At 31.7% G+C, this 26906-nt stretch overlaps 2 protein-coding genes across 2 annotated transcripts in view; one reads left to right on the top strand and one right to left on the bottom strand.

Annotated features, from left to right (window-relative positions):
• The window catches only part of vex (somatomedin B and thrombospondin type 1 domain containing protein vexed), a 655834-nt gene that overhangs the window by 223601 nt on the left and 405327 nt on the right, over positions 1–26906 (bottom strand). The window lies entirely within an intron of this gene.
• On the top strand, positions 8703–9568 carry LOC141399800 (uncharacterized). Its single transcript, XM_073979099.1, has 3 exons — positions 8703–8818; positions 8907–9046; positions 9116–9568. Exons 1-3 carry the CDS (start codon positions 8786–8788, stop codon positions 9372–9374), a joined length of 432 nt encoding a protein of 143 aa, XP_073835200.1. The 5' UTR covers positions 8703–8785; the 3' UTR covers positions 9375–9568.

Genomic DNA, 26906 nt, shown 5'->3' on the forward strand with positions numbered 1-26906 from the left:
TTAACATTTGTTGATTATTATGCATGCTGTTGCTGGTGGATATATTGATGATTAATAAGTTTGTTATTAATTTCCAATTTATACTTGGAAATCGTATAAATCAAGTTGAAGAACTGAGAGTGAGAGTCATTGAAGTGAGATTTCTAGGGTTTCCCCATTTGTACTTGAAGTTTGTGTGTGCGCGTGTTTGTTTTGGTTCTGCTGTTGTTATTTATGTTAGAAATATAAATAGAAATACGCGAAATTGCATTTTGAAAACATGTTGAAGTTTTTTACCTTAGTATTTATTTTTAAATATACTTCGCGCCGAGAGCTACTCCAGTGTCGGTGGTAGATTTGATTCTTGTAAAAGTTGGTAACATTTTTGATTATTGATGGCTCAAAAAATATTTCACGTGTTTGGAAAAAATTAGAATTCCACGATTTTTGAAAAAAAAATATTTTTTCAAAATACACTTTATTCAAAAAAAAAAAATACAAAAAAATAAAAAAAAAACAAAATAAAAATCCAAGTTTATTGAAAATACTTTTAAAACATGAAACTTTTTAAAAATGTACTTTAATTTAAAAAAAAAAAAATAAATAAAAACATTAAAGTTTTTTGAAAGTACTTTTTTAAAAATCCAATTTAACTAAATAAAAATCAATTTTTATTATAAAATATAAAATAAAAACTTTCAAATTTATTGGAAAATACATATGTTGGCACAACAAAATCAAAACTTAAGACTAGACTCAGTGCCCACAAATCGGACCAAAACGCCAAAAATAAGCCACTGGAGCAAAAAACTGCCCTCGCTGCTCTCTGTTCAAAATAAGGACACACGCCAGACTTCAAAAGTGTAGCTATTTTAGCACAGGAAAATAATTACAAACGAAGATATATTTTAGAAATGCTACATATTGTAAATGTCTCTACAGAAAACCGACTGAATTTTAAAGCCGATACGGAATATTGTGCTCAATTTTATAGCGACATAATTGAAAAACACACAAGGATTCTCTGTCAACAGAATAAATGTTATATTTTTTTTATATATTTATGTAACGAAATATTTTTGTTCTTTTTAAATAACAGAAATCCTTGATGATGACTTTCGAAGATAGTCGGAATATTGGAAATAACAAACAAAATTGAAAAAAAAAATTGTATGTCTTTTCAATTTTACTGACCTCAAGCCAAATAAACAGAAGAAGAAACTACAGTTCAAAGGTCAACAATAACATACAAATTTTTATTGAAAAATATTTAAAAAAAATAATTTAAAATATTGTTTTTAAGTCTGAAGTATTACCCCAATGGCTTAACTTCATCATTACCTTCTACAGTGCTGCAAAATTTTACTTACCGCTACCAATATCATGATTTCATCCCGGCCAAGGAAATTATCAATTGGCTTTCAGCTTTTTGAAATGGCGCCTTTTATTTTTAAAATAGCCGCGTTTATTGAAAAAATCTTTTTAAAACATCCACGTGGATTTTTTGAAAATCTGTTTTTAATAAACGGATATTTTTTAAAAATATTTGATTCAATAAACGCAGATTTTTAAAAATATTTTTTAAGATATTCTCAATAATCGTAAATTTTTTAAGAAATTTTTTAATAAACTTGGGTTTTTTAATATATTTTTTCAATAAATGTTTGTTCAATAAACGAGGATTTTTAAGAATATTATTTCAATAAACTTGGATTTTTAAAAATATTTTTTCAATATACGTGGATTTTAAAAAAAAAATATTTTTTCAATATACGTAGATTTTAAAAAATATTTTTTAATTAACGTGGGCTATTAAAGTTTTTCGGTAATCTTGAATTTTTAAACTTGGATTTTTGAAAAATATTTTTTAAAAATATTTTTTCAATAACCGTGGATTTTTTAAAAATATTTTTTCAATAACGTTGGATTTTTTAAAAACATTTTTTCAATGAACGTGGATTTTTTACAAATATTTTTTCAATAAACGCAGATTTTTTAAAAATATTTTCTAAGATTTTCTCAATAAGCGTAAATTTTCTACGAAATTCTTTAATAAACTTGGGGTTTTTAATATATTTATTTTTTTCAATAAATTTGGATTTTTTAAAATATTTTCCAATGAATATTTGTCCACTAAACGTGGATTTTGCAAAATATTTGTTCAATAAACGAGGAGTTTTAAGAAATATAATTTCAATAAACGTGGATTTTTAATAATATTTTTTCAATATACATGGATTTTTAAAAAAATATTTTTTTAATAAACGTGGTTTTTTAAAAAAATTTTTTTTTGTTTGATAATCTTGAATTTTTAAAATATTTTGCAATAAACATAGATTTTTTAAAAATATTTTTGCAATAAACGTAAATTTTTAAAAAATATTTTTCTACTAAACTTGGATTAAAAAAATATATTTGTCAATAAACGTAGATTTTTAAAAACATATTTTTTAATAAACTTGGATTTAAAAAAATCAATAAACGTTGATGTTTAAAGAATATTATTGCAATAAATGTGGATATTTAAAAAATATTTTTATCTTTCAATAATGGTGGATTTTTAAAAAAATAGTTATTTCAATAAACGTAGATTTTTAGAACATATTTTTTCATTAAACGTGTTTTTTTAAAAAAATATTTTTTTGTTCGATAATCTTGAATTTTTTAAATATTTTGTGAATTGTTTAAAAATATTTTTTCCATAAAAGTGGATTCTTAAAAACATGTTTTTTTCATAAACGTGGATTTAAAAAATGTTTCCATAAACGTGGATATTTGAAAAATGTTTTTTCAATAAACGTGGATTTTTTAAAAATATTTTTTGCAGTAAACCTTTATTTTTTAAAAAATATTTTTTGCAATAAACTAGGATTTTTTAAAAATATTTTTTGCAATAAACGTGCATTTTTTAAAAATATTTTATGCAATAAACGTCGATATTTTTTTAATTAACATGGATTTTTAAAGTGAAATCTTGAATTTTTAAAATATTTTGTCAATAAATTTTCTTTTTTAAAAACTATAAATGTGAATTTTTTAAAAGTATTTTTTCCATGAAGTGGATTCTTAAAAATATTTTTTTCATAAAAGTGGATTTAAAAAATGTTTCCATAAACGTGGATTTTTGAAAAATGTTTTTCAATAAACGTGAATTTTTTAAAAATATTTTTTCAATAACTCTAACTCATTTTTTGAGTTACTGACAAAAATCGTTAACATTAGAACTCAAAATTATGAATGAAAAGTCCAAATAAAAGTTGACAACACTACTACTACTTTTTCTTGGTCGCTAACTTACCGAATAATATCGTTAATTACCGAAATTATAAGCATTTTAATTTTACTGATTTTTGTCGGCAACTCCAAAAATGGCTTAGAGAATCGCACTACTGGATTTGAATTTTTTTTTCAATAAACCTGGATTTTTAGTAATACTTTTTGAATAAACTAAGATTAAAAAATTTTCAAATAAACCTGAATTTTTAAAAAAATATTTTTTCAATAAAAGAAAATTTCAATAAACCTGGGTTTTAAAAGAAAATTTAATAAACCTGGATTTTTAGAAGATGTTTGCAATAAACGTGGATTTTTAAAACAATATTTTTGCAAAATACGAAAATTTTTAAAAAAATATTTTTTTAATATACTTGGATTTTAAAAAAATATATGTCAATAAACGTAGATTTTAAAAAATATTTTTTAATAAACTTGAATTTAAAAAAAGTGAATAAACGTGGATGTTTAAAGAATATTTTTGCAATAAATGTGCATATTTAAAAAAATATTTTTACTTATTTTGCGTTACCCCTTGGCGAACAATGCCAAACCTTTTTCCACTAATAAATTAGTTGTTTTAAAATAATAAAGCAACAGCAATGGGATTAAGCCAGACTATTTTGAAAAAGCAAAATATTTTTACAATAAATATATTTTTGCAATAAACGTGAATTTTTAAAATAATATTTTTTAATAAACTCAGACTTTTAAAAAATATTTTTTCAAAAAATAGTTTTTTCAATAAACGTAGATTTTTAGCAAACATTTTTTTCGTTAAACGTGGTTTTTTAGAAAAATAGTTTTTTCAATAAACGTAGATTTTTAGCAAACATATTTTTCGTTAAACGTGGTTTTTTTAAAAAACAAAAAAAATTTCCATAAACAAGGATTTTTTAAAAAAATATTTTTTTCTATAAACATAGATTTTTTAAGAATATTTGTTGCAATAAACATGGAGTTATTAAAAATATTTTTAGCAATAAACGTGGATTTTTTAACAAATATTTTTTGCAATAAACGTGGATTTTTTAAAAATATTTTTTGCATAAGCGTCGATTTTTTAAAAATATTTTTTGCAATAAACGTCGATTTTTTAAACATATTTTTTGCAATAAACGTGGATTTTTTAAAAATATTTTTTGCTATAAACATTGATTTTTTAACAAATATTTTTTGCAATAAACGTGGATTTTTTAAAAATATTTGTTGCTATAAACGTTGATTTTTTTAAAAATATTTTTTTGCTATAAACGTTGATTTTTTAACAAATATTTTTTGCAATAAACGTAGATTTTAAAAAAAAAATTTTTGCAATTAACGTGCATTTTTTAAAAATATTTTTTGCAATAACCGTGGATTTTTTGAAAATATTTTTTGCAATAAATGTTGATTTTTTAACCATATTTTTTGCAATAAACGTAGATTTGTTGAAAATATTTTTTGCAATAAACGTGGATTTTTTTGAAAATAAATTTTGCAATAAACGTAAATTTTTTTAAAAATAAACGTTGATTTTTTAAAAAAAGTTTTTTTCCAATAAACTTGGATTTTTTAAAAATAAACGTGGATTTTGTAAAAACATTTTTGCAATAAACTGTTATTTTTAAAAAATAGTTTTTTTTTCCTATAATCCTGGATTTAAAATATTTTTCAATAAACCTGCATTTTTAGAACTATTTCTTCAATATACTTGGATTTAAAGAATAAACTTGAATTTTTAAAAAATATTTATGTATATCCTACACCACACTGTGGTAAGGGTTATTATGTCTTTGTGCATTTGTATGTAACATACAAAAGGAAACGAAATAGACCCATAGTTCCTTTTGGGGATATACATATAATCACTTTCTGAGTCGATTTATGCATGTCTTTTGGTGAAAATTTCAGATTTGCATATAGCACCCATATATATTTTCGGCCGATTTGAGGTATTTGCTGCACCAAACACGCTATTTAGGTCCGATTTCGATGAAATTTGGAATGTGTGACTGAATTCGGTTTAAAAATAAATGTGCCAAATTATATCGAAATCGGTTCAGATTTGTATATAGATCCCATATATATTTTCGACCGATTTCGCGTATTTGCTGCACCAAACACGCTATATATGTAAGTCCGATTTCTATGAAATTTCGAATGTGTGACTGAATTCGGTCTGGAAATAAATTTGCCAAATTATATCGAAATCAGTTAAGATCTGGATATAGCTCCGATTTATATTTTACATATTCACAGTGGTGTAGGGTATCATATCCTTTCCTTACTGGTTTTTCAATAAAAATGGATTATTTACAAAAAAAAAAAATAATAATAATAAAAAACCTGGATTTTAAGAATACTTTTGCAATAAATGTGGATTTTTAGGAAATATTTTTGAATAAACGTGGATTTAAAAAAAAAAAAAAATATTTTTGGAATAGACGTAGGTTTTTAAAAAAATATTTTTTTATAAACGTGGATTTTTTAAAAAATATTTTTTAATAAACGTGGATTTTTCAAAAATATTTTTTCAATAAACGTGGATTTACAAAAAAAAAAACATGTTTTCAATAAACGTGGATTTATAAAAAAAAAAATATTTTTTCAATAAACGTGGATTTACAAAAAAAAAAAAAAATATTTGTTCAATAAACGTGGATTAAAATAAAAAAATATTTTTCAATAAATATAATTTTTTAATAAACGTGGATTTACAAAAAAAAAAAAAAAATATTTGTTCAATAAACGTGGATTAAAATAAAAAAATATTTTTCAATAAATATAATTTTTTAATAAACGTGGATTTTTAAATATATTTTTTGCAAAAAAGAAGTGGATTTTTAAATATATTTTTTTTCAAAACAAAAAAAAAAAAAAATTTAAATATATAGTTTTTCAATAAACGTGGATTTTTAAATATATTTTTTGCAAAAAAGAAGTGGATTTTTAAATATATTTTTTTTTTCAAAAAAAGTTTATTTTTAAATATGTTTTTCAATAAACGTGGATTTTTAAATATATTTTTTTCAAAAAAAGTTTATTTTTAAATATGTTTTTCAATAAACGTGAATTTTTAATTATATTTTTCCAATAACCTTGGATTTTAAAAAAATACTTTTTAAATAATTGTTTTTTATACCCTCCACCATATGGAGGGTATAATTAAATTTGTCATTCCGTTTGTAACACATCGAAATATTGGTCGGAGACCCTATAAAGTATATATATTATTGATCAGCATAAAATTCTATGTCGATTTGACCATGTCCGTCTGTCCGTCCGTCCGTCTGTTGAAATCAAGATACGGCTCGCAATTTTAAAGATAGAGAGTCAAAATTTGGTACAGAAGTTGTTATTACTTGCAGGATGGTTGGTATTGAAAATGGGATATATCGGTCCACGTTTTGATATAGCCCCCATAGAACGGTACCACCCGATTTTCGGTATTTTTAAGGTTTTAGCTTCATTATTATACCAAAATGGCTGAAATTTGGTATGTAGTCTTCTTTAGGGGTATAAAACTTTCCCCCAGAATTTTGTCGGTATCGGTCCACACCTTCATATGGCCCCCATAGAACGGTACCTCCCGATTTTCGGTATTTTTAAGGTTTTAGCTTCATTATCCTACCAAAATGGCTGAAATTTGGTACGTAGTCTTCTTTAGGGGTATAAAACTTTCCCCCAGAATTTTGTCGGTATCGGTCCACACCTTCATATAGCCCCCATAGAACGGTACCTCCCGATTTTCGGTATTTTTAAGGTTTTAGCTTCATTATCCTACCAAAATGGCTGAAATTTGGTACGTAGTCTTCTTTAGGGGTATAAAACTTTCCCCCAGAATTTTGTCGGTATCAGTCCACACCTTCATATAGCCCCCATAGAACGGTACCTCCCGATTTTCGGTATTTTGAAGGTTTTAGCTTCATTATCCTACCAAAATGGCTGAAATTTGGTTCGTAGTCTTCTTTAGGGGTATAAAACTTTTCCCCAGAATTTTGTCGGTATCGGTCCCCACCTTCATATAGCCGCCATAGAACGGTACCTCCCGATTTTCGGTATTTTGAACGTTGCGACCTCAATATTCCACCGAAATGGCTGAAATTTGGTATTTAGACTTCGTTGGGGGTACTCAAACTTCCCCTTTATAGGTCCACGCCTTCATATAGCCCCCATGGAAAAGTACCTCCCGATTTTTCGTATTTTGAAGGTTGTGTCTTCAACATTCCACCAAAATGGCTGAAATTTAGTATTTAGTCTTCAATGTGATATAAAACTGTTCGCCAGAAATATGTCTGTACAGGTCCACGCTTTCATATTGCCCCATTTCTGACTAAAATAGAACGGTACCTCCGGATTTTCGTAATACTGAAGATTGTGACGTCAATATCCAACCGAAATGGCTGAAATTCGTTATTTCATCTTCCAAGAGTTATAAAATATTCCAGAAGAGTATTATCAGTATAGGTCCACCTCTTCCTATATCCCCATAGAAGCTTACTTCTTAATTTTCGGTATTTTTTTAGTTTTAGCCACATTCTCTTACCGAAATATAGGAAATTTGGTATTTTGTCTTCTTTGAGTATAAAAACTTTCCGTCAGAAATTTGTCGGTATAGATCGACGTTTTGAAATAGCCCCCATAGAATGGTGCCTCACATTGTTTTACCGAAATTGCTGAAATTTAGTATTAGGTATTCTTCATACACGAAAGGAAACTAATTATTCCATTTTACTTCAATACAACTTGTGGTGGAGGGTATAACAAGTTCGGCCCGGCCGAACTTAACGCCGTTCTTACTTGTTTTTTCATAAACGTGAATTTTATTTTTTTTCATTAAACGTGGATTTTTAATATAAAGAATATTTTTGTTTTTTTAAATCAACGTTTATTTAAAGCAAATGTTTTTAAAAACTCCACGTTTATTATTTATTTTTGTCTAAAAATCAACGTTAAGTCCACGTTAATGTAACAATATATTTTTTTTACAAATATATGTTAACTTAATTATTTTTTTAAAAAATCCACATTTATTAAAAAATATTTTTTTAAATCCACGTTTATTGAAAAAATGCTCTCTAAAAGCCCTTTCTTTTAAAAAAATTTTCCTTTTTAAAAATCTTCGCTAATGGAAAACATTTTTTAATTCAAAGTTAACTGACGAAAAAATATTTTTAAAAATTTTAATTGAGAAATTGGATTGGAAAATTTATAATAATACAAAATTGCTTTTAAAATTCACTTTTAGAACACATTCTTGTTTCCTTCCTATACAAAATGCTCATGAATGTGCGCTATGGAATTGCTTGTACCCATTATTAAATAATTATTTCTCATACCAATTATACCAAATATAGCGTAACTCAATTTAAAGTGTTTGTTTTTTTTTAACGCTTAACAAAAAACAAACATACATTTCAAATCAATGATTTATTGACTCTCTTTAAGCAATGAGATCGAAATCCATACAAAAAATCACCGCCCAGAATAACAAACTTTTGATTTTCAACGTGCATAAATTTAGTTATCACACAAGACGAGATTAGACAACATGCAACAGCAGCAGTCAAGCTTAAAACTAAAGGTGAGGAAGCAAATAAAATGCATATTTATTAATATATATGTTCAAATTTGATTTTTGTTTATTTGCCAACAATTTTTGCCTTCTACAGGTTTTGTTTATCTTCATCATAAACTTTGCTAATTATCGCCTGATATTAAGTGAAACACAAAATTATGAATTGCAACTGGGGCAGATACGTAACGAGGAGGTACAGTTGGAACCCTTGGGGAATAATCAATATGGATTTGAGTGAGTTTCAAGTAGAAAGAATTATTTGTAATAACAATTTTTTAAGCAATAATTATTATTTTTTTCCAGAATTTCTTTGCCTGACAGTGAACGCCAGGAGGTAATTTCATTGGATCCTAACACTGATGGAGAAACACCTGTTGTAGTAACCAAGGGAGAAATTACCACAAATTACCTTAAGGATGATTCAAATTTAGTTGTCAATTATGTGGCCGATAGCAATGGCTATAGGGCCTCATATCGTTTTGGCAAAGGCCTTAACGAGAATTTGGGTATTACATTTGGTGTACGTCTAAGTGGCAAAGATTTGAAAAGTTTGGCTGGCTGAAGTCACAACAAACCTTGAGTTCATCAAGTAAAGTGTTAATGTTTAGTAACGTATTTTACATATACAAATATTTAAGATTAGTATAGCTAGGTAGTATAAGATAAGTGTCCCAAGGACCATTGTGAGATTTTAGTGGAAAATAAATTAAAATAGATTAAAAATAAGTATTTTATAGTGTAATAAAATAAAATAAACGTGGATTTTTTAAAGAATATTTTTTCATGGGCCATCACAGCAATAAACGTGGATTTTTTAAAGAATATTTTTTCTTGGGCCATCACAGCAATAAACGTGGATTTTTTAAAGAATATTTTTTCATGGGCCATCACAGCAATAAACGTGGATTTTTTAAAGAATATTTTTTCTTGGGCCATCACAGCAATAAACGTGGATTTTTTAAAGAATATTTTTTCTTGGGCCATCACAGCAATAAACGTGGATTTTTTAAAGAATATTTTTTCTTGGGCCATCACAGCAATAAACGTGGATTTTTTAAAGAATATTTTTTCATGGGCCATCACATCTATAAACGTGGATTTTTTAAAGAATATTTTTTCTTGGGCCATCACAGCAATAAACGTTGATTTTTTAAAGAATATTTTTTCATGGGCCATCACAGCAATAAACGTGGATTTTTTAAAGAATATTTTTTCTTGGGCCATCACAGCAATAAACGTGGATTTTTTAAAGAATATTTTTTCTTGGGCCATCACAGCAATAAACGTGGATTTTTTAAAGAATATTTTTTCATGGGCCATCACATCTATAAACGTGGATTTTTTAAAGAATATTTTTTCTTGGGCCATCACAGCAATAAACGTTGATTTTTTAAAGAATATTTTTTCATGGGCCATCACAGCAATAAACGTGGATTTTTTAAAGAATATTTTTTCATGGGCCATCACATCTATAAACGTGGATTTTTTAAAGAATATTTTTTCATGGGCCATCACAGCAATAAACGTGGATTTTTTAAAGAATATTTTTTCATGGGCCATCACAGCAATAAACGTGGATTTTTTAAAGAATATTTTTTCATGGGCCATCACAGCAATAAACGTGGATTTTTTAAAGAATATTTTTTCATGGGCCATCACAGCAATAAACGTGGATTCTTTAAAGAATATTTTTTCATGGGCCATCACAGCAATAAACGTGGATTTTTTAAAGAATATTTTTTCATGGGCCATCACAGCAATAAACGTGGATTTTTTAAAGAATATTTTTTCATGGGCCATCACAGCAATAAACGTGGATTTTTTAAAGAATATTTTTTCATGGGCCATCACAGCAATAAACGTGGATTTTTTAAAGAATATTTTTTCATGGGCCATCACAGCAATAAACGTGGATTTTTTAAAGAATATTTTTTCATGGGCCATCACAGCAATAAACGTGGATTTTTTAAAGAATATTTTTCAAGCGGTCATCCTTGCAATAAACGTGGATTTTTAAAGAATATTTTTCAAGCGGTCATCTTTGCAATAAACGTGGATTTTTTAAAGAATATTTTTCAAGCGGTCATCCTTTCAATAAACGTGGATTTTTTAAAGAATATTTTTTCATGGGACATCACAGCAGTAAACGTGGATTTTCGCAGCAATAAACGTGGATTTTTTAAAGAATATTTTTTCATGGGCCATCACAGCAATAAACGTGGATTTTTTAAAGAATATTTTTTCATGGGCCATCACAGCAATAAACGTGGATTTTTAAAACCCAAACAATAAATCCAGAACGCCTTTAATTATTTTTTAATATCCTGATAATACCTAGCATTTTTTTAACAACTTATCCTTCACTTCATCTTAAATTTTATACATTAAAATAAAATTGATGAAGATATTCGTTCATTTCTTTTTTATACCCTCCACCATAGTATGGAGGGTATATTAAGTTTGTCATTCCGTTTGTAACACATCGAACTAATCATTTGCGACCCTATAAAGTATATATATTCTATATCAGGATAAAATTCTAAGACGATCTAGCCATGTCCGTCCGTCTGTCCGTCTGTTGTAATAACTCTAGCGTCCGCAATAATTGAGATAGAGTGCTGAAATTTTGCACCCGAGGGTCTTTTTCCCATAGGCAGGTCAAGTTCGAAGATGGGCTATATCGGTCCACTCTTTGGTATAGCCCCCATATAACGGTACCTCCGGATTTGAGGTATTTTGACGTTCTTTGCCACATTTGCATACCGAATTAGCTATTATTTGGCACCTAGAGTTCCTAGTGATCAACAAACTTATATCCCAATGGATATGGGCATAGGTCAATGTTTTGGTATAGTCCCCATATAACGGTACCTCCCGATTTTCGGTATTTTGAGAATTTTAGCCATAATTTTTAACCAAACTATCTGCAATTTGACATTTGAGGTTCTCAGTAGTCATGAAACATCTCCACAAAACATCGTCAACATAGGTCCATGTTTTGGTATAGTCCCCATATAACGGTACCTCTCGATTTTCGGTATTTTGAGAATTTTAGCTAAAATTTTTAACCGAACTAGCTGTAATTTGCCACTTGAGGTTCTCAGTGGTCATGAAACATCTCCACAAAACATCGTCAACATAGGTCCATGTTTTGGTATAGCCCCCATATAACGGTACCTCCCGATTTTCGGTATTTTGAGAATTTTAGCCACAATTTGTAACCAAACTATCTGCAATTTGACATTTGAGGTTCTCAGTGGTCATGAAATATCTCCACCAAGCATCGTCAACATTGGTCCATGTTTTGGTATAGCCCCCATATAACGGTACCTCCCGATTTTCGGTATTTTGAGAATTTTAGCCACAATTTGTAACCGAAATATCTGCAATTTGACATTTGAGGTTCTCAGTGGTCATGAAAAATCTCCACCAAACATCGTCAACATAGGTCCATGTTTTGGTATAGCCCCCATATAACGGTACCTCCCGATTTTCGGTATTTTGTGAATTTTAGCTACAATTTTTAACCGAACTAGCTGTAATTTGCCATTTGAGGTTCTCAGTGGTCATGAAATATCTCCACCAAGCATCGTCAACATAGGTCCATGTTTTGGTATAGCCCCCTTTAAACCGTACCTCCCGATTTTCGGTATTTTGAGAATTTTAGCCACAATTTGTAACCGAAATATCTGCAATTTGACATTTGAGGTTCTCAGTGGTCATGAAACATCTCCACCAAACATCGTCAACATAGGTCCATGTTTTGGTATAGCCCCCATATAACGGTACCTCCCAATTTCCGTATTTTGAGAATTTTAGCCACAGTTTTTAACCGAAATAGCTGTAATTTGACATTTGAAGTTCTCAGTGGTCATAAAACATCTCCAACGAAATATCGTCAACATAGGTCCATGTTTTGGTATAGCCCTCCCATATAACTGTACCTCCCGATTTTCGGGAATTTTCAGTGGTCACGAAATTTCTTCACTAAAATTCGTCAACGTGGGTCCATTTTTGAGGGTCTACATTGTTTTGATGAAACTACCCTCAATTTGACTCTTGAAGTTCCCTGCAGGCTGCAGCTATAAAACTTTTCCGCCAAAAAATTTAAAGATAGGTTGACTCTTTGATATAGCCCCGTAGGTGGTACCTTTTACCTAGCTGAGCACATATTTTTACATTAGATAACACTGCGCAACAAAATGGAGGTGAAAGTCTGGGGCACGGAAAATTCCTCTTGGGGAAGAAAGGCCTTGGTGAGTGTATTATGAACCCCGAAGGACAGATCCGCCGTGATTCGAACTTCCTCATTATGGCGTGATGAAATTTTTGTTAGAGACCCTGTGGGCCATCAGGAATTAGCGTTATATCTTTGTTCACTGTTGCTTAAGTGCTCTACAAAGAAAACAAACAAAGATATAATTTCCATTTTTTATTTGGGTTGTACTGTCGATGCACTTAAATGCGTTCCAAAAAAAAAATTGACCTGTGTTAATGAAGACATTCAGAGCAAAGGCGCTAAGCTATCCCAATTTTAATATTTTGAATTTTATTAGTCAAAAGCTTATGAACAGGGGTAGTGGTGTAGGGTATCACATAGTCGGCCCCGACCCGACTATAGCCTTGGCTCACTTGTTTTTAGTATAATTTTTCCCCCCATCAAAGTTGATTTTATAAGTCAAGTGTATAAGCGGTTTATAAGTAAAATTATGATGAAGCTTTTCACAAAATCCTTAATTGTATATGTGTGCGTGTGCTTTTAGCATTATCTTTTTAACCGAAAAACTTAGTTTTGTAAATTCACAAAAAAAATATTTTATTAAGGATATGAATAAATTGCGAACATTGTTTAGATTGTTTTGTTGCCAAGCCAAGGAAACTTTGTAGCAGATTTTGGCTTACAAAGATGTTGGAAGGAAACAATTTCAAGTGAAAATGATAAGTTAATTTTCAGAATTTGAAATTTAAAATATTTAGTTAAAAAGTAATAAAAAAAGGTTATACAAAGTAGAGGAAAATAAATAAGAAGACATGCAGATACATATTCAAGGTACGAGAGTTAACGTTAGGTCCAGTCAGCCAAGCAAACACACAGATGAACGGACATAAGAATATCGGCTACAAATTGTCTAAAAATTGATTTGGTTTTAACATATGTGAGACTTTAAATTACTATTTCGTATCTAAGTGTATATGATCTCTTTAGCCATATGGCTGAGGATAAAAACATGAATCAAGCCCTAATTAAAATTCTTTAAATATTTCTTAGAAAAGATTTTGAAATTCAAAATTTTTTTTCAATAATTTCATCTTTCATCCAAACCAAACATGTATTATGCCGGTCGAATAATTAATATACCGGTTATAGTTAGCCAGATTTAACTGGTTCAATAACTTCAGTTCAGTTTTAATGGTATGTGAAGAGTAGCAGGTAAGCGGAGCTAGCGTAAGTTGTGAAATTAGTTTTGTTGTTTAATGTTGCAAATACTAGTTCCCACTAACATCTGCGAAGCGACTCTATTTTTATTAGCTGGATTTTATTTTGAGTTTATGGATTTGGGATCAGTTTTTTGTTATCACCGTTTCTAAACATATAAACATATTCAACACTAAGGTAGCCCGATGGTGTTTATTAGTTCGCCTATGTGTGGAATAGAGTAATATGACCACCTATCTGTGGAAACATTCGAGTTTCCCCCGGAACAAAAAACTGATTGAGGAGATGTTCCTCTAAGAAACAACAAGCTCTTCGTTATCCAACGTTCGTGGGCTACAATCACACAAGCTCAGTAGGAGTTCAGTTTTAACACAACCATAAGATTCAGGTAGCTAACCAGACTCCGTATCCAATAGCAATAGTAAAAAAACACAAGAAATTCGCCTCTAATGAGCATGTTCACAAGATGGTGGGCGAAGAGGGCGAGAGCGTTGTAAAGCTCATAACAAAGAATAATAATAAGTAGCCGCCAGGGGCACAAGATCAAGAAGTCTTAGGCGCGACTAGATAAAGCAAAACAGCAGGTTGTTTCCAAAGACAATATGTTTACCTCTACGTTTTTGGCAGAGGATAATATATCCCAAAGAGCAGCACACTGCAAAGCCACCAAAGTAGAAAAAGCGTTTCCCAACCTTGTGGCGAATCTTTTGAAAAGACTGGAGATACTGAATTAAAATAGTGGACATTTCAGAAGAGGAAAGACGACCGCGGTTACAGGAAAGAAAGAGCCATCAACATACCCCATCATAATCAAGACGGAATACTGTGTGATATGCGTTGATCGACACCAGCGGAGGATGTAGTAGGCTACATCAGGACCATCCTGCGGTCGAAGGTACTGCTACAAGCAACAGGGAAAAGAAGACAGAGAAGCTCAAGGGGAGTTCAATCTTGAATCAACCATCAGGGACATTCCGCGTCTCTGTATACAAGATGGTGGACGTAGTAGGCGAGAGCATTGCATAGCTCACAACAAAGAACAAACAGGCGACAGGTGCACATCGACGCACGATTAAGAAGTACTAGGCGGGGCTGAACAAAACGAAGTAGCAGCATGTAAGCAAGGAAGCCAATAACACTCCCTTCACTCTCTTGGAAGCGGCAAAGATAAAAACAGCTTCCCGCTTTCAAATGCTTCGACAAAATCTCAACAACACTCATGCAAAGAAAATTGTTCTAAGAATTCTGTGGGAGAGGGTAGCTCCTGATTTCCGGTATTTTGAGGATTTTACCAACATTTTTAACAAAAGTACCTGCAATGGTACGTTTGAAGTTCCAGTTGTCACAAAACTACTCTACCAAATATTGTCAATATATGTCCATGTCTCGGTGTAGTACCCATATAACGCTACCTCCCGATTATTGGTGTTTGGAGGATATTAGCTATATTTTAGGACCGAACCACCTGAAATTTAACATTTGACGTTCCCAGCTTTCGCAAAACATCTCCACCAAAAATTGTCAAATTAGGTCCATGTTTCGGAAGAGCCCCGATATAACGGTACCTTCCGACTTTCGGTGTTTTGTGGATTTTAGATTTTTTTATTTGACAGAAGTACATGCAATTAAATATTTGAAGTTCCCAACGGTCACAAAACATCTCTACGAAAAATTGTCATCATAGGTCCATTTTTCTGTATATCCCTCACATAACGGTACCTCCCGATTTTCGGTGTTTTGAGGTTTTTATTTAAATGTTTTGATCGAACTACCTGTAATTTAACATTTGAGGTTCCAGTGGTCACAAAATTGTTAAGATAGATCTATGTTTCAGATTTATTTTGAGGATTATAGCTTCAGTCACAAAACATCTTTCCAAAAATGTTCAACATAGGTTTTTGTTTTGGTATAGCCCCTATATATAACGGTACCTTCCGATTTTCGGAGTTTTGAGGGGTTTAGCTACCTTTTTTTTGGCAAACTACCTGCAATTTAATATTTTAGGTTCCCAGTGGTCAAAAAACTTCTCCGCCAAAAATTTTTAACATAGGTTTATGTTTCGGTATAGCCCCTATATAACGATACCTTCCGATTTTCGGAGTTTTTATGGTTTTAGCTATATTTTTTGCCGAACTATCTGTAATTTAGCATGTGAGGTTCCCAGAAGTCACAAAACATCCCTACCAACAATTGTGAACCCATATAACGGTACCTCCCGATTATTGGTATTTGGAGGATCCTTGCTATATTTTAGGACCGAACTACCTGCAATTTAACTTTTGAGGTTCCAAGCGGTCTCAAAACATCTCAACCAAAAATTTTTATCGTAGGTACATATATGTTTCGGTATAGTCCACATATAACGGTACCTTCCGATATTCGGTATTTTTAGGATTTTAGCTAAATTTTTTTATCTAACTACCTGTAATTTGACATCCCGGTTGTCACAAAATTACACTACTAAATATGTTTAACATAGGCCCATATACCTGTATATCCCCCACATAACGGCAACTCCCTCTTTTCGGTATTTTGAGAATTTTAGCTTAATTTGTTGACCGAACTACGTCTTATTTGACGTTTGAGTTTCCCCGAGGTCACACAATATCTCCACCTCCCGATTATTGGTATTTAGAATATCTTTGCTATATTTTTGGACCGAACTACCTGCAATTTAACTTTTTGAGGTTCCCAGCGGTCTCAAAACATCTCAACAAAACATTTTATCATAGGTACATATGTGTTTCGGTATAGCCCCCACATAATGGTACCTTCTGATATTCGATATTTTGATGATTTTAGCCACATTTTGTATCTAACTACCTGTAATTTGACATCCCGGTTGTTACAAAATTACACTACTAAATATTTTCAACAAAAGTCCATATTTCGGTATATCCCCCATATAACGGCAACTCCCTATTTTCGGTATTTTGAGGATTTTAGCTTAATTTGTTGACCGAACTACCTGTTATTTGACGTTTGAGTTTCCCAGAGGTCACACAATATCTCCACCAAAAATTTTCAACATAGGTCCATGTTATGTTATAGCCCTCATATAACAGTATTTACAGATTTTCGGTATTTTTAGGGTTTTAGCAAAAATGTTTGACCGCACTACCTGTAATTTTATATTTCAGCAATAGCTAATTTTTTGGCCGAACTACCTGTAATTTAACATGTGAGGTTCCCAGAGGTTCCCAGTTGTCACAAAACTACTATATCTAAAATTTTCAACATACGTTTCGGTATAGCCCCCATATGACTTATTTTCTTGACTCACTCAAGCATAGCAACAATTTCCGACTAACTTTCTTGATCCGGACCTAGTAAATATCCACGTTGAGCAAACAAAATCACATCCAATTTTCATAACCCTATCCGATTACTCTTCCCCAGGATAATTAAGTATGTTTCCTGGATTCCTAAGCAAACACAAAATTTGCATCATTAATGTGCATATATTTGAATTTCCGACTTATGGATGTGCAGCACCGTAAATGAATTGGTAGCTTAGTTTAGCTTAGTTACTAACGTTGCTTAGTTTTGGGGGTTAACCGAACTCAAATATAAACTCTAATAATAACACATGAAATTATATGTATGGCGTTTCCATAATAAATATTTATGTCAGTGGATAAGTGGAGGTGTATGTGTGTATGCAGACTTATAACATTTAACCCGAAAAGTGTGGTTGTGTGTTCACATAGAGAGAAAAATAGTCCAAGATGTTGGGAAAGTTTAAAATAAATGATATTTTGAGAAATCTTAAATAATACTCAGTCAAAAAAAAAATATTTAAAACTTAGCTATTTGAAATAAAAATCCTGATTTTTTTCCAATCTTTTTAAAATAATTTTTTGTTTTTTTTTTTTTTTTTTTTTTTTTTTACCAGTGTACCTCATTATGAACGACAACACCTGTTGTTCTTTATACGATTCTCTGTAAATTGCAATATTTCTCTGCCTTCTAGCCACAAACATGTAAATTCATCAAGTTAACGAAATTGTATGCCGTTCATCGTCTTAAGATATTTTCTAATAACATTTGCATAATTTTTGTGGGTTTTTGAGTGTTGAAGCGCCTAAAATTGTGTATGAGGAGAATAAATAATGGAAAACTTCTGGCAACTATTTGAAAATTAACCACCTAAAAGATTTGTAACGCTTAATGAACCTAAATTATAATGAACGAATGATTTTGTATTGAAATAAGTAGATTAGGAAAATAACTGGAGGCTATACTTTAAATTTAAATTGAAATTTTTAAGGTCATTCAAACAGTGAAAGCAATAAACCTAAATTTTAAAGTATATTTTTTAGGTCTTATTAAAGAAGTAGAGGCGAATCTTAAAGTTTGTTTTACGAATGTGAATATTTTTCAAATACTAACAATCGTGAATTTTTTTATGAATATTTATTCATCCACGAATAATTGTGGATTTTTTAAAGACACATTTTCAAACACCAGTCACCTAACTTTTTTAAGAATAACTTTTCACCCACCAATTAACGTGAATTTTTTAAAGAATATTTTTTCATCAACCAATAAACGTGGATTTTTTAAAGAATACTTTTTCATCAATAAACGTGGATTTTTTAAAGAATATTTTTTTATCCACCGATAAACACGGATTTTTAAAGACTATTTTTTCTATCCACCAATAAACGTGGATTTTTAAAGAATAGAAAACAACTGAGAATCAGGGTTCTCAGAATGTTTTCTATAGAAAACAACTGAGACCCAGTGGGGTCTCAGAATTTTTTCCTATACAAAACAATTGAGACCCAGGGGTCTCAGAATTTTTTCTATAGAAAACAATTGAGACCCAGGGGTCTCAGAATTTTTTCTATAGAAAACAATTGAGACCCAGGGGTTTCGGAATTTTTTCTATAGAAAACAGTTGAGACCCAGGGGTCTCACAATTTTTTCTATAGAAAACAGTTGAGACCCAGGGGTCTCACAATTTTTTCTATAGAAAACAGTTGAGACCCAGGGGTCTCAGAATTTTTTCTGTAGAAAACAATTGAGACCCAGGGGTCATAGAATTTTTTCTATAGAAAACAATTGAGACCCAGGGGTCATAGAATTTTTTCTATAGAAAACAATTGAGACCCAGGGGTCTCAGAATTTTTTCTATAGAAAACAATTGAGACCCAGGAGTCCCAGAATTTTTTCTATAGAAAACAATTGAGACCCAGGGGTCTCAGAATTTTTTCTATAGAAAACAATTGAGACCCCGGGGGTCTCAGCATATTTTCTATAGAAAACAATTGAGACCCAGGGGTCTCAGCATATTTTCTATAGAAAACAATTGAGACCCAGGGGTCTCAGAATTTTTTCTATAGAAAACAATTGAGACCCAGAGGTCTCAGAATTTTTTCTATAGAAAACAATTAAGACCCAGGGGTCTCAGAATTTTTTCTATAGAAAACAATTGAGACCCAGGGGTCATAGAATTTTTTCTATAGAAAACAATTGAGACCCAGGGGTCATAGAATTTTTTCTATAGAAAACAATTGAGACCCAGGGGTCTCAGAATTTTTTCTATAGAAAACAATTGAGACCCAGGGGTCCCAGAATTTTTTCTATAGAAAACAATTGAGACCCAGGGGTCTCAGAAGTTTTTCTATAAAAAAAAATTGAGACCCAGGGGTCTCAGCATATTTTCTATAGAAAACAATTGAGACCCAGGGGTCTCAGCATATTTTCTATAGAAAACAATTGAGACCCAGGAGTCTCAGCATATTTTCTATAGAAAACAATTGAGACCCAGGCGTCTCAGCATATTTTCTATAGAAAACAATTGAGACCCAGGGGTCTCAGCATATTTTCTATAGAAAACAATTGAGACCCAGGGGTCTCAGCATATTTTCTATAGAAAACAATTGAGACCCAGGGGTCTCAGCATATTTTCTATAGAAAACAATTGAGACCCAGGGGTCTCAGCCCATTTTTTTATGGAAAACCATTGAGACCCAGGGGTCTCAGAATTTTTTCTATAGAAAACAATTGAGACCCAGGGGTCTCAGAATTTTTTCTATAGAAAACAATTGAGACCCAGGGGTCTCAGAATTTTTTTCTATAGAAAATAATTGAGACCCAGGGGTCTCAGAATTTTTTCTATAGAAATCAATTGAGACCCAGGGGTCTCAGAATTTTTTCTATAGAAAACAATTGAGACCCAGGGGTCTCAGAATTTTTTCTATAGAAAACAATTGAGACCCAGGGGTCTCAGAATTTTTTCTATAGAAAACAATTGAGACCCAGGTGTCTCAGAATTTTTTCTATAGAAAACAATTGAGACCCAGGGGTCTCAGAATTTTTTCTATAGAAAACAATTGAGACCCAGGGGTCTCAGAATTTTTTCTATAGAAAACAATTGAGACCCAGGGGTCTCAGAATTTTTTCTATAGAAAACAATTGAGACCCAGGGGTCTCAGAATTTTTTCTATAGAAAACAATTGAGACCCAGGGGTCTCAGAATTTTTTCTATAGAAAACAATTGAGATCCAGGGGTCTCAGAATTTTTTCTATAGAAAACAATTGAGACCCAGGGGTCTCAGAATTTTTTGTATAGAAAACAATTGAGATCCAGGGGTCTCAGAATTTTTTCTATAGAAAACAATTGAGACCCAGGGGTCTCAGAATTTTTTCTATAGAAAACAATTGAGACCCAGGGGTCTCAGAATTTTTTCTATAGAAAACAATTGAGACCCAGGGGTCTCAGAATTTTTTCTATAGAAAACAATTGAGACCCAGGGGTCTCAGAATTTTTTCTATAGAAAACAATTGAGACCCAGGGGTCTCAGAATTTTTTCTATAGAAAACAATTGAGACCCAGGGGTCTCAGAATTTTTTCTATAGAAAACAATTGAGACCCAGGGGTCTCAGAATTTTTTCTACAGAAAACAATTGAGACACAGGGGTCTCAGAATTTTTTCTATAGAAAACAATTGAGACCCAGGGGTCTCAGAATTTTTTCTATAGAAAACAATTGAGACCCAGGGGTCTCAGAATTTTTTCTATAGAAAACAATTGAGACCCAGGGGTCTCAGAGTTTTTTCTATAGAAAACAATTGAGACCCAGGGGTCTCAGAGTTTTTTCTATAGAAAACAATTGAGACCCAGGGGTCTCAGAATTTTTTCTATAGAAAATAATTGAGACCCAGGGGTCTCAGAATTTTTTCTATAGAAATCAATTGAGACCCAGGGGTCTCAGAATTTTTTCTATAGAAATCAATTGAGACCCAGGGGTCTCAGAATTTTTTCTATAGAAAACAATTGAGACCCAGGGGTCTCAGAATTTTTTCTATAGAAAACAATTGAGACCCAGGGGTCTCAGTATTTTTTCTATAGAAAACAATTGAGACCCAGGGGTCTCAGAATTTTTTCTATAGAAAACAATTGAGACCCAGGGGTCTCAGAATTTTTTCTATAGAAAACAATTGAGACCCAGGGGTCTCAGAATTTTTTCTATAGAAAACAATTGAGACCCAGGGGTCTCAGAATTTTTTCTATAGAAAACAATTGAGACCCAGGGGTCTCAGAATTTTTTCTATAGAAAACAATTGAGACCCAGGGGTCTCAGAATTTTTTCTATAGAAAACAATTGAGACCAAGGGGTCTCAGAATTTTTTCTACAGAAAACAATTGAGACCCAGGGGTCTCAGAGTTTTTTCTATAGAAAACAATTGAGACCCAGGAGTCTCAGAATTTTTTCTATAGAAAACAATTGAGACCCAGGGGTTTCAGAATTTTTTCTATAGAATACAATTGAGACCCAGGGGTCTCAGAATTTTTTCTATAGAAAACAATTGAGACCCAGGTGTCTCAGAATTTTTTCTATAGAAAACAATTGAGACCCAGGGGTCTCAGAATTTTTTCTATAGAAAACAATTGAGACCCAGGGGTCTCAGAATTTTTTCTATAGAAAACAATTGAGACCCAGGGGTCTCAGAATTTTTTCTATAGAAAACAATTGAGACCCAGGGGTCTCAGAATTTTTTCTATAGAAAACAATTGAGACCCAGGGGTCTCAGAATTTTTTCTATAGAAAACAATTGAGACCCAGGGGTCTCAGAATTTTTTCTACAGAAAACAATTGAGACACAGGGGTCTCAGAATTTTTTCTATAGAAAACAATTGAGACCCAGGGGTCTCAGAATTTTTTCTATAGAAAACAATTGAGACCCAGGGGTCTCAGAATTTTTTCTATAGAAAACAATTGAGACCCAGGGGTCTCAGAATTTTTTCTATAGAAAACAATTGAGACCCAGGGGTCTCAGAATTTTTTCTATAGAAAACAATTGAGACCCAGGGGTCTCAGAGTTTTTTCTATAGAAAACAATTGAGACCCAGGGGTCTCAGAGTTTTTTCTATAGAAAACAATTGAGACCCAGGGGTCTCAGAGTTTTTTCTATAGAAAACAATTGAGACCCAGGGGTCTCAGAGTTTTTTCTATAGAAAACAATTGAGACCCAGGGGTCTCAGAGTTTTTTCTATAGAAAACAATTGAGACCCAGGGGTCTCAGAATTTTTTCTATAGAAAATAATTGAGACCCAGGGGTCTCAGAATTTTTTCTATAGAAAACAATTGAGACCCAGGGGTCTCAGAATTTTTTCTATAGAAAACAATTGAGACCCAGGGGTCTCAGAATTTTTTCTATAGAAAACAATTGAGACCCAGGGGTCTCAGAATTTTTTCTATAGAAAACAATTGAGACCCAGGGGTCTCAGAATTTTTTCTATAGAAAACAATTGAGACCCAGGGGTCTCAGAATTTTTTCTATAGAAAACAATTGAGACCCAGGGGTCTCAGAATTTTTTCTATAGTAAACAATTGAGACCCAGGGGTCTCAGAATTTTTTCTATAGAAAACAATTGAGACCCAGGGGTCTCAGAATTTTTTCTATAGAAAACAATTGAGACCCAGGGGTCTCAGAATTTTTTCTATAGAAAACAATTGAGACCCAGGGGTCTCAGAATTTTTTCTATAGAAAACAATTGAGACCCAGGGGTCTCAGAATTTTTTCTATAGAAAACAATTGAGATCCAGGGGTCTCAGAATTTTTTCTATAGAAAACAATTGAGACCCAGGGGTCTCAGAATTTTTTCTATAGAAAACAATTGAGACCCAGGGGTCTCAGAATTTTTTCTATAGAAAACAATTGAGACCCAGGGGTCTCAGAATTTTTTCTATAGAAAACAATTGAGACCCAGGGGTCTCAGAATTTTTTCTATAGAAAACAATTGAGACCCAGGGGTCTCAGAATTTTTTCTATAGAAAACAATTGAGACCCAGGGGTCTCAAAATTTTTTTTCTACAATTAAGACCCAGGGGTCTCAGAATTTTTTCTATAGAAAATAATTGAGACTCAGGGGTCTCAGCATTTTTTCTATAGAAAACAATTGAGACCAGGGGTCTCAGAATTTTTTCTATAGAAAACAATTGAGACCAAGGGGTCTCAGGATTTTTTCTATATAAAACAATTGAGACCCAGGGGTCTCAGAATTTTTTCTATAGAAAACAATTGAGACCCAGGGGTCTCAGAATTTTTTCTATAGAAAACAATTGATACCCAGGGGTCTCAGAATTTTTTCTATAGAAAACAATTGAGACCCAGGGGTCTCAGAATTTTTTCTATAGAAAACAATTGAGACCCAGGGGTCTCAGAATTTTTTCTATAGAAAACAATTGAGACCCAGGGGTCTCAGAATTTTTTCTATAGAAAACAATTGAGACCCACTTTTAATGGTGTATGAAAAATTATTCTTTAAAAAATCCACGTTGATTGGTGTATGAAAAATTATTCTTTAAAAAATTCACATTGATTGGTGGATGAAAAATTATTCTTTAAAAAATCCACGTTAATTGATTAATGAAAAAATATTCTTTAAAAAATCCACGTTTATTGGTGGATGAAAAAATATCCTTTAAAAAATCCACATTATTTGGTGGATAAAAAAATATTCTTAAAAAATTAGGTTACTGGTGTTTGAAAATTTGTCTTTAAAAAATCCACAATTATTGATGGATGAATAAATATTCTTAAAAAAATCCAGGATTGTTAGTGTTTGTAAAATATTCATATTCATAAAAAAAGCTTTAAGATTCGCCTCTACTTCTTTAATAACGCCTAAAAATATACTTTAACATTTAACATTTATTGCTTTGATGTCCTACTTCATTTATTTTCTCTATTTGAATTACCTTAAACATTTCAATTTAAATTTAAAGTGTAGCCTCCAGTTACTTTCCTAATCTACTTATTTTAATACAAACGCATTCGTTCATTAAAATTTAGGTTCATTAAGCTTTACAAATCTTTTAGGTGGTTAATTTTCAAATAGTTACCAGAAGTTTTCCATTATTTATTCTCCTCATACACAATTTTAGGCGCTTCAACACTCATAAACCCACAAAAATTATGCAAATGTTATTAGAAAATACCTTAAGACGATGAGCGGCATACAATTTCGTTAACTCGATGAATTTACATGTTTGTGGCTAGAAGGCAGAGAAATATTGCAATTTACAGAGAATCGTATAAAGAACAACAGGTGTTGTCGTTCACAATGAGCTACACTGGTAAAAAAAAAATAAACAAAAAATTATTTTAAAAAGATTAGAAAAAATTCAGAATTTTTATTTCAAATAGCTGAGTTTTAAATATTTTCTTTTTGACTGCGTATTATTTAAGATTTCTCAAAATATCACTTATGTCAAACTTTCCCAAAATCTTGGACTATTTCTCTCTCTCTCTCTCTGTGAACACACAACTACACAGTTCGGTTTAAATGTTATAAGTGTATGCACACATACACCTCCACTTATCCATTGACATAAATATTTATTATGGAAACGCCATACATATAATTTCATGTGTTATTATTAGAGTTTATATTTGAGTGCGGTTAACCCCCAAAACTAAGAAACGTTAGTAACTAAGCTAAACTAAGCTACCAATTCATTTACGTTGCTGCACATCCATAAGTCGGAAGTTCTAATATATGCACATTAATGATGCAAATTTTGTGTTTGCTTAGGAATCCACGAAACATACTTAATTATCATTGGGAAGAGTAATCGGATAGGGTTATGAAAATTGGATTTGATTTTGTTTGCTCAATGTGCATATTTACTAGGTCCGGATCAAGAAAGATAGGCGGAAATTGTTGCTATGATTTAGTGAGTCAACAAAATAAGTCATAAGTGTGGCCAGATTCACGAATAAAGTCCTAAAGCTTTCATATACATATTACAAAAACATTATTTGGGCGGAGTTTTGGTTTTTTCGGGTGATTATCGAAAGAAATACGCTTTTGTAAGGGAGGTGTATAAAAGAGTGGGAAGTATTGGTTTTTCCTAGAAAACAAAAACAAATGTAGTCGTGGTCACAGATATATAGGATTCCCCGTGAAATTGATTATACCGTGGTAATAAGAACCACAAGGACTACCTTCCGTGAAAATTTCGAACAGTCCTTACTTTAAACTTTTGAACTTTTGTGGTGAAAATAGTCGTATAAAAAACAATTGAGACCCAGGGGTCTCAGAATTTTTTCTATAGAAAATAGTTGATACCAAGGGGGTCTCAGTTTTTTTCTATAGAAAACAGTTGGGACCCAGGGGGTCTCAGAATTTTGTCTATAGAAAACAGTTGAGACCCAGGGGTCTCAGAATATTTTCTATAGAAAAGAGTTGAGACCCAGGGTTCTTAGATTTTTTCTGTAGAAAACAGTTGAGACCCAGGGGTCTCAGAATTTTTCTATAGAAAACAGTTGAGACCCAGGGGTCTCAGAATTTTTTCTTTAGAAAACAGTTGAGACCCAGCGGTCTCAGAATTTTTTTCTTTAGAAAACAGTTGAGACCCAGCTGTCTCAGAATTTTTTTCTATCGAAAACAGTTGAGACCCAGGGGTCTCAGAATTTTTTTCTATAGAAAACAGTTGAGACCCAGGGGTCTCAGAATTTTTTCTATAGAAAACAGTTGAGACCCAGGGGTCTCAGAATTTTTTCTATAGAAAACAGTTGAGACCCAGGGGGTCTCAGAATTTTTTTATAGAAAACAGTTGAGACTCAGGGTGTCTCAGAATTTTTTCTATAGAAAACAGTTGAGACCCAGGGGGTCTCAGAATTTTTTCTATAGAAAACAGTTGAGACCCAGGGGGTCTCAGAATTTTTTCTATAGACCCCCGGGTCTCAATTTTTTTTACAGAAAAAATTTTGAAACTCCTGGGTCTCAACTGTTTTCTACTGAAAAAATTCTGTAGAAGAATTCTGAGACCTCCCTGGGTCTCAACTGTTTTCTATAGAAAAAATTCTGAGACCTCCCTGGGTCTCAACTGTTTTCTATAGAAAAAATTCTGAGACCTCCCTGGGTCTCAACTGTTTTCTATAGAAAAAATTCTGAGACCTCCCTGGGTCTCAACTGTTTTCTATAGAAAAAATTCTGAGACCTCCCTGGGTCTCAACTGTTTTCTATAGAAAAAATTCTGAGACCTCCCTGGGTCTCAACTGTTTTCTATAGAAAAAATTCTGAGACCTCCCTGATCTCAACTGTTTTCTATAGAAAAAATTCTGAGACCTCCCTGGGTCTCAACTGTTTTCTATAGAAAAAATTCTGAGACCTCCCTGGGTCTCAACTGTTTTCTAT

Source organism: Musca autumnalis, unplaced genomic scaffold (genome assembly GCF_047663935.1).
Source record: "Musca autumnalis isolate F117 unplaced genomic scaffold, ASM4766393v1 scaffold_3, whole genome shotgun sequence".
Classification (NCBI taxonomy): domain Eukaryota; kingdom Metazoa; phylum Arthropoda; class Insecta; order Diptera; family Muscidae; genus Musca; species Musca autumnalis.

Bases quoted from the DNA above. Each gene is read 5' to 3' on its own strand.
- LOC141399800 (XM_073979099.1), top strand. From the start codon at position 8,786: ATGCAACAGCAGCAGTCAAGCTTAAAACTAAAG. The intron at 8,819-8,906 runs GTGAGGAAGCAA...TGCCTTCTACAG, and splicing joins AGTCAAGCTTAAAACTAAAG to GTTTTGTTTATCTTCATCAT. The intron at 9,047-9,115 runs GTGAGTTTCAAG...ATTTTTTTCCAG, and splicing joins AATAATCAATATGGATTTGA to AATTTCTTTGCCTGACAGTG.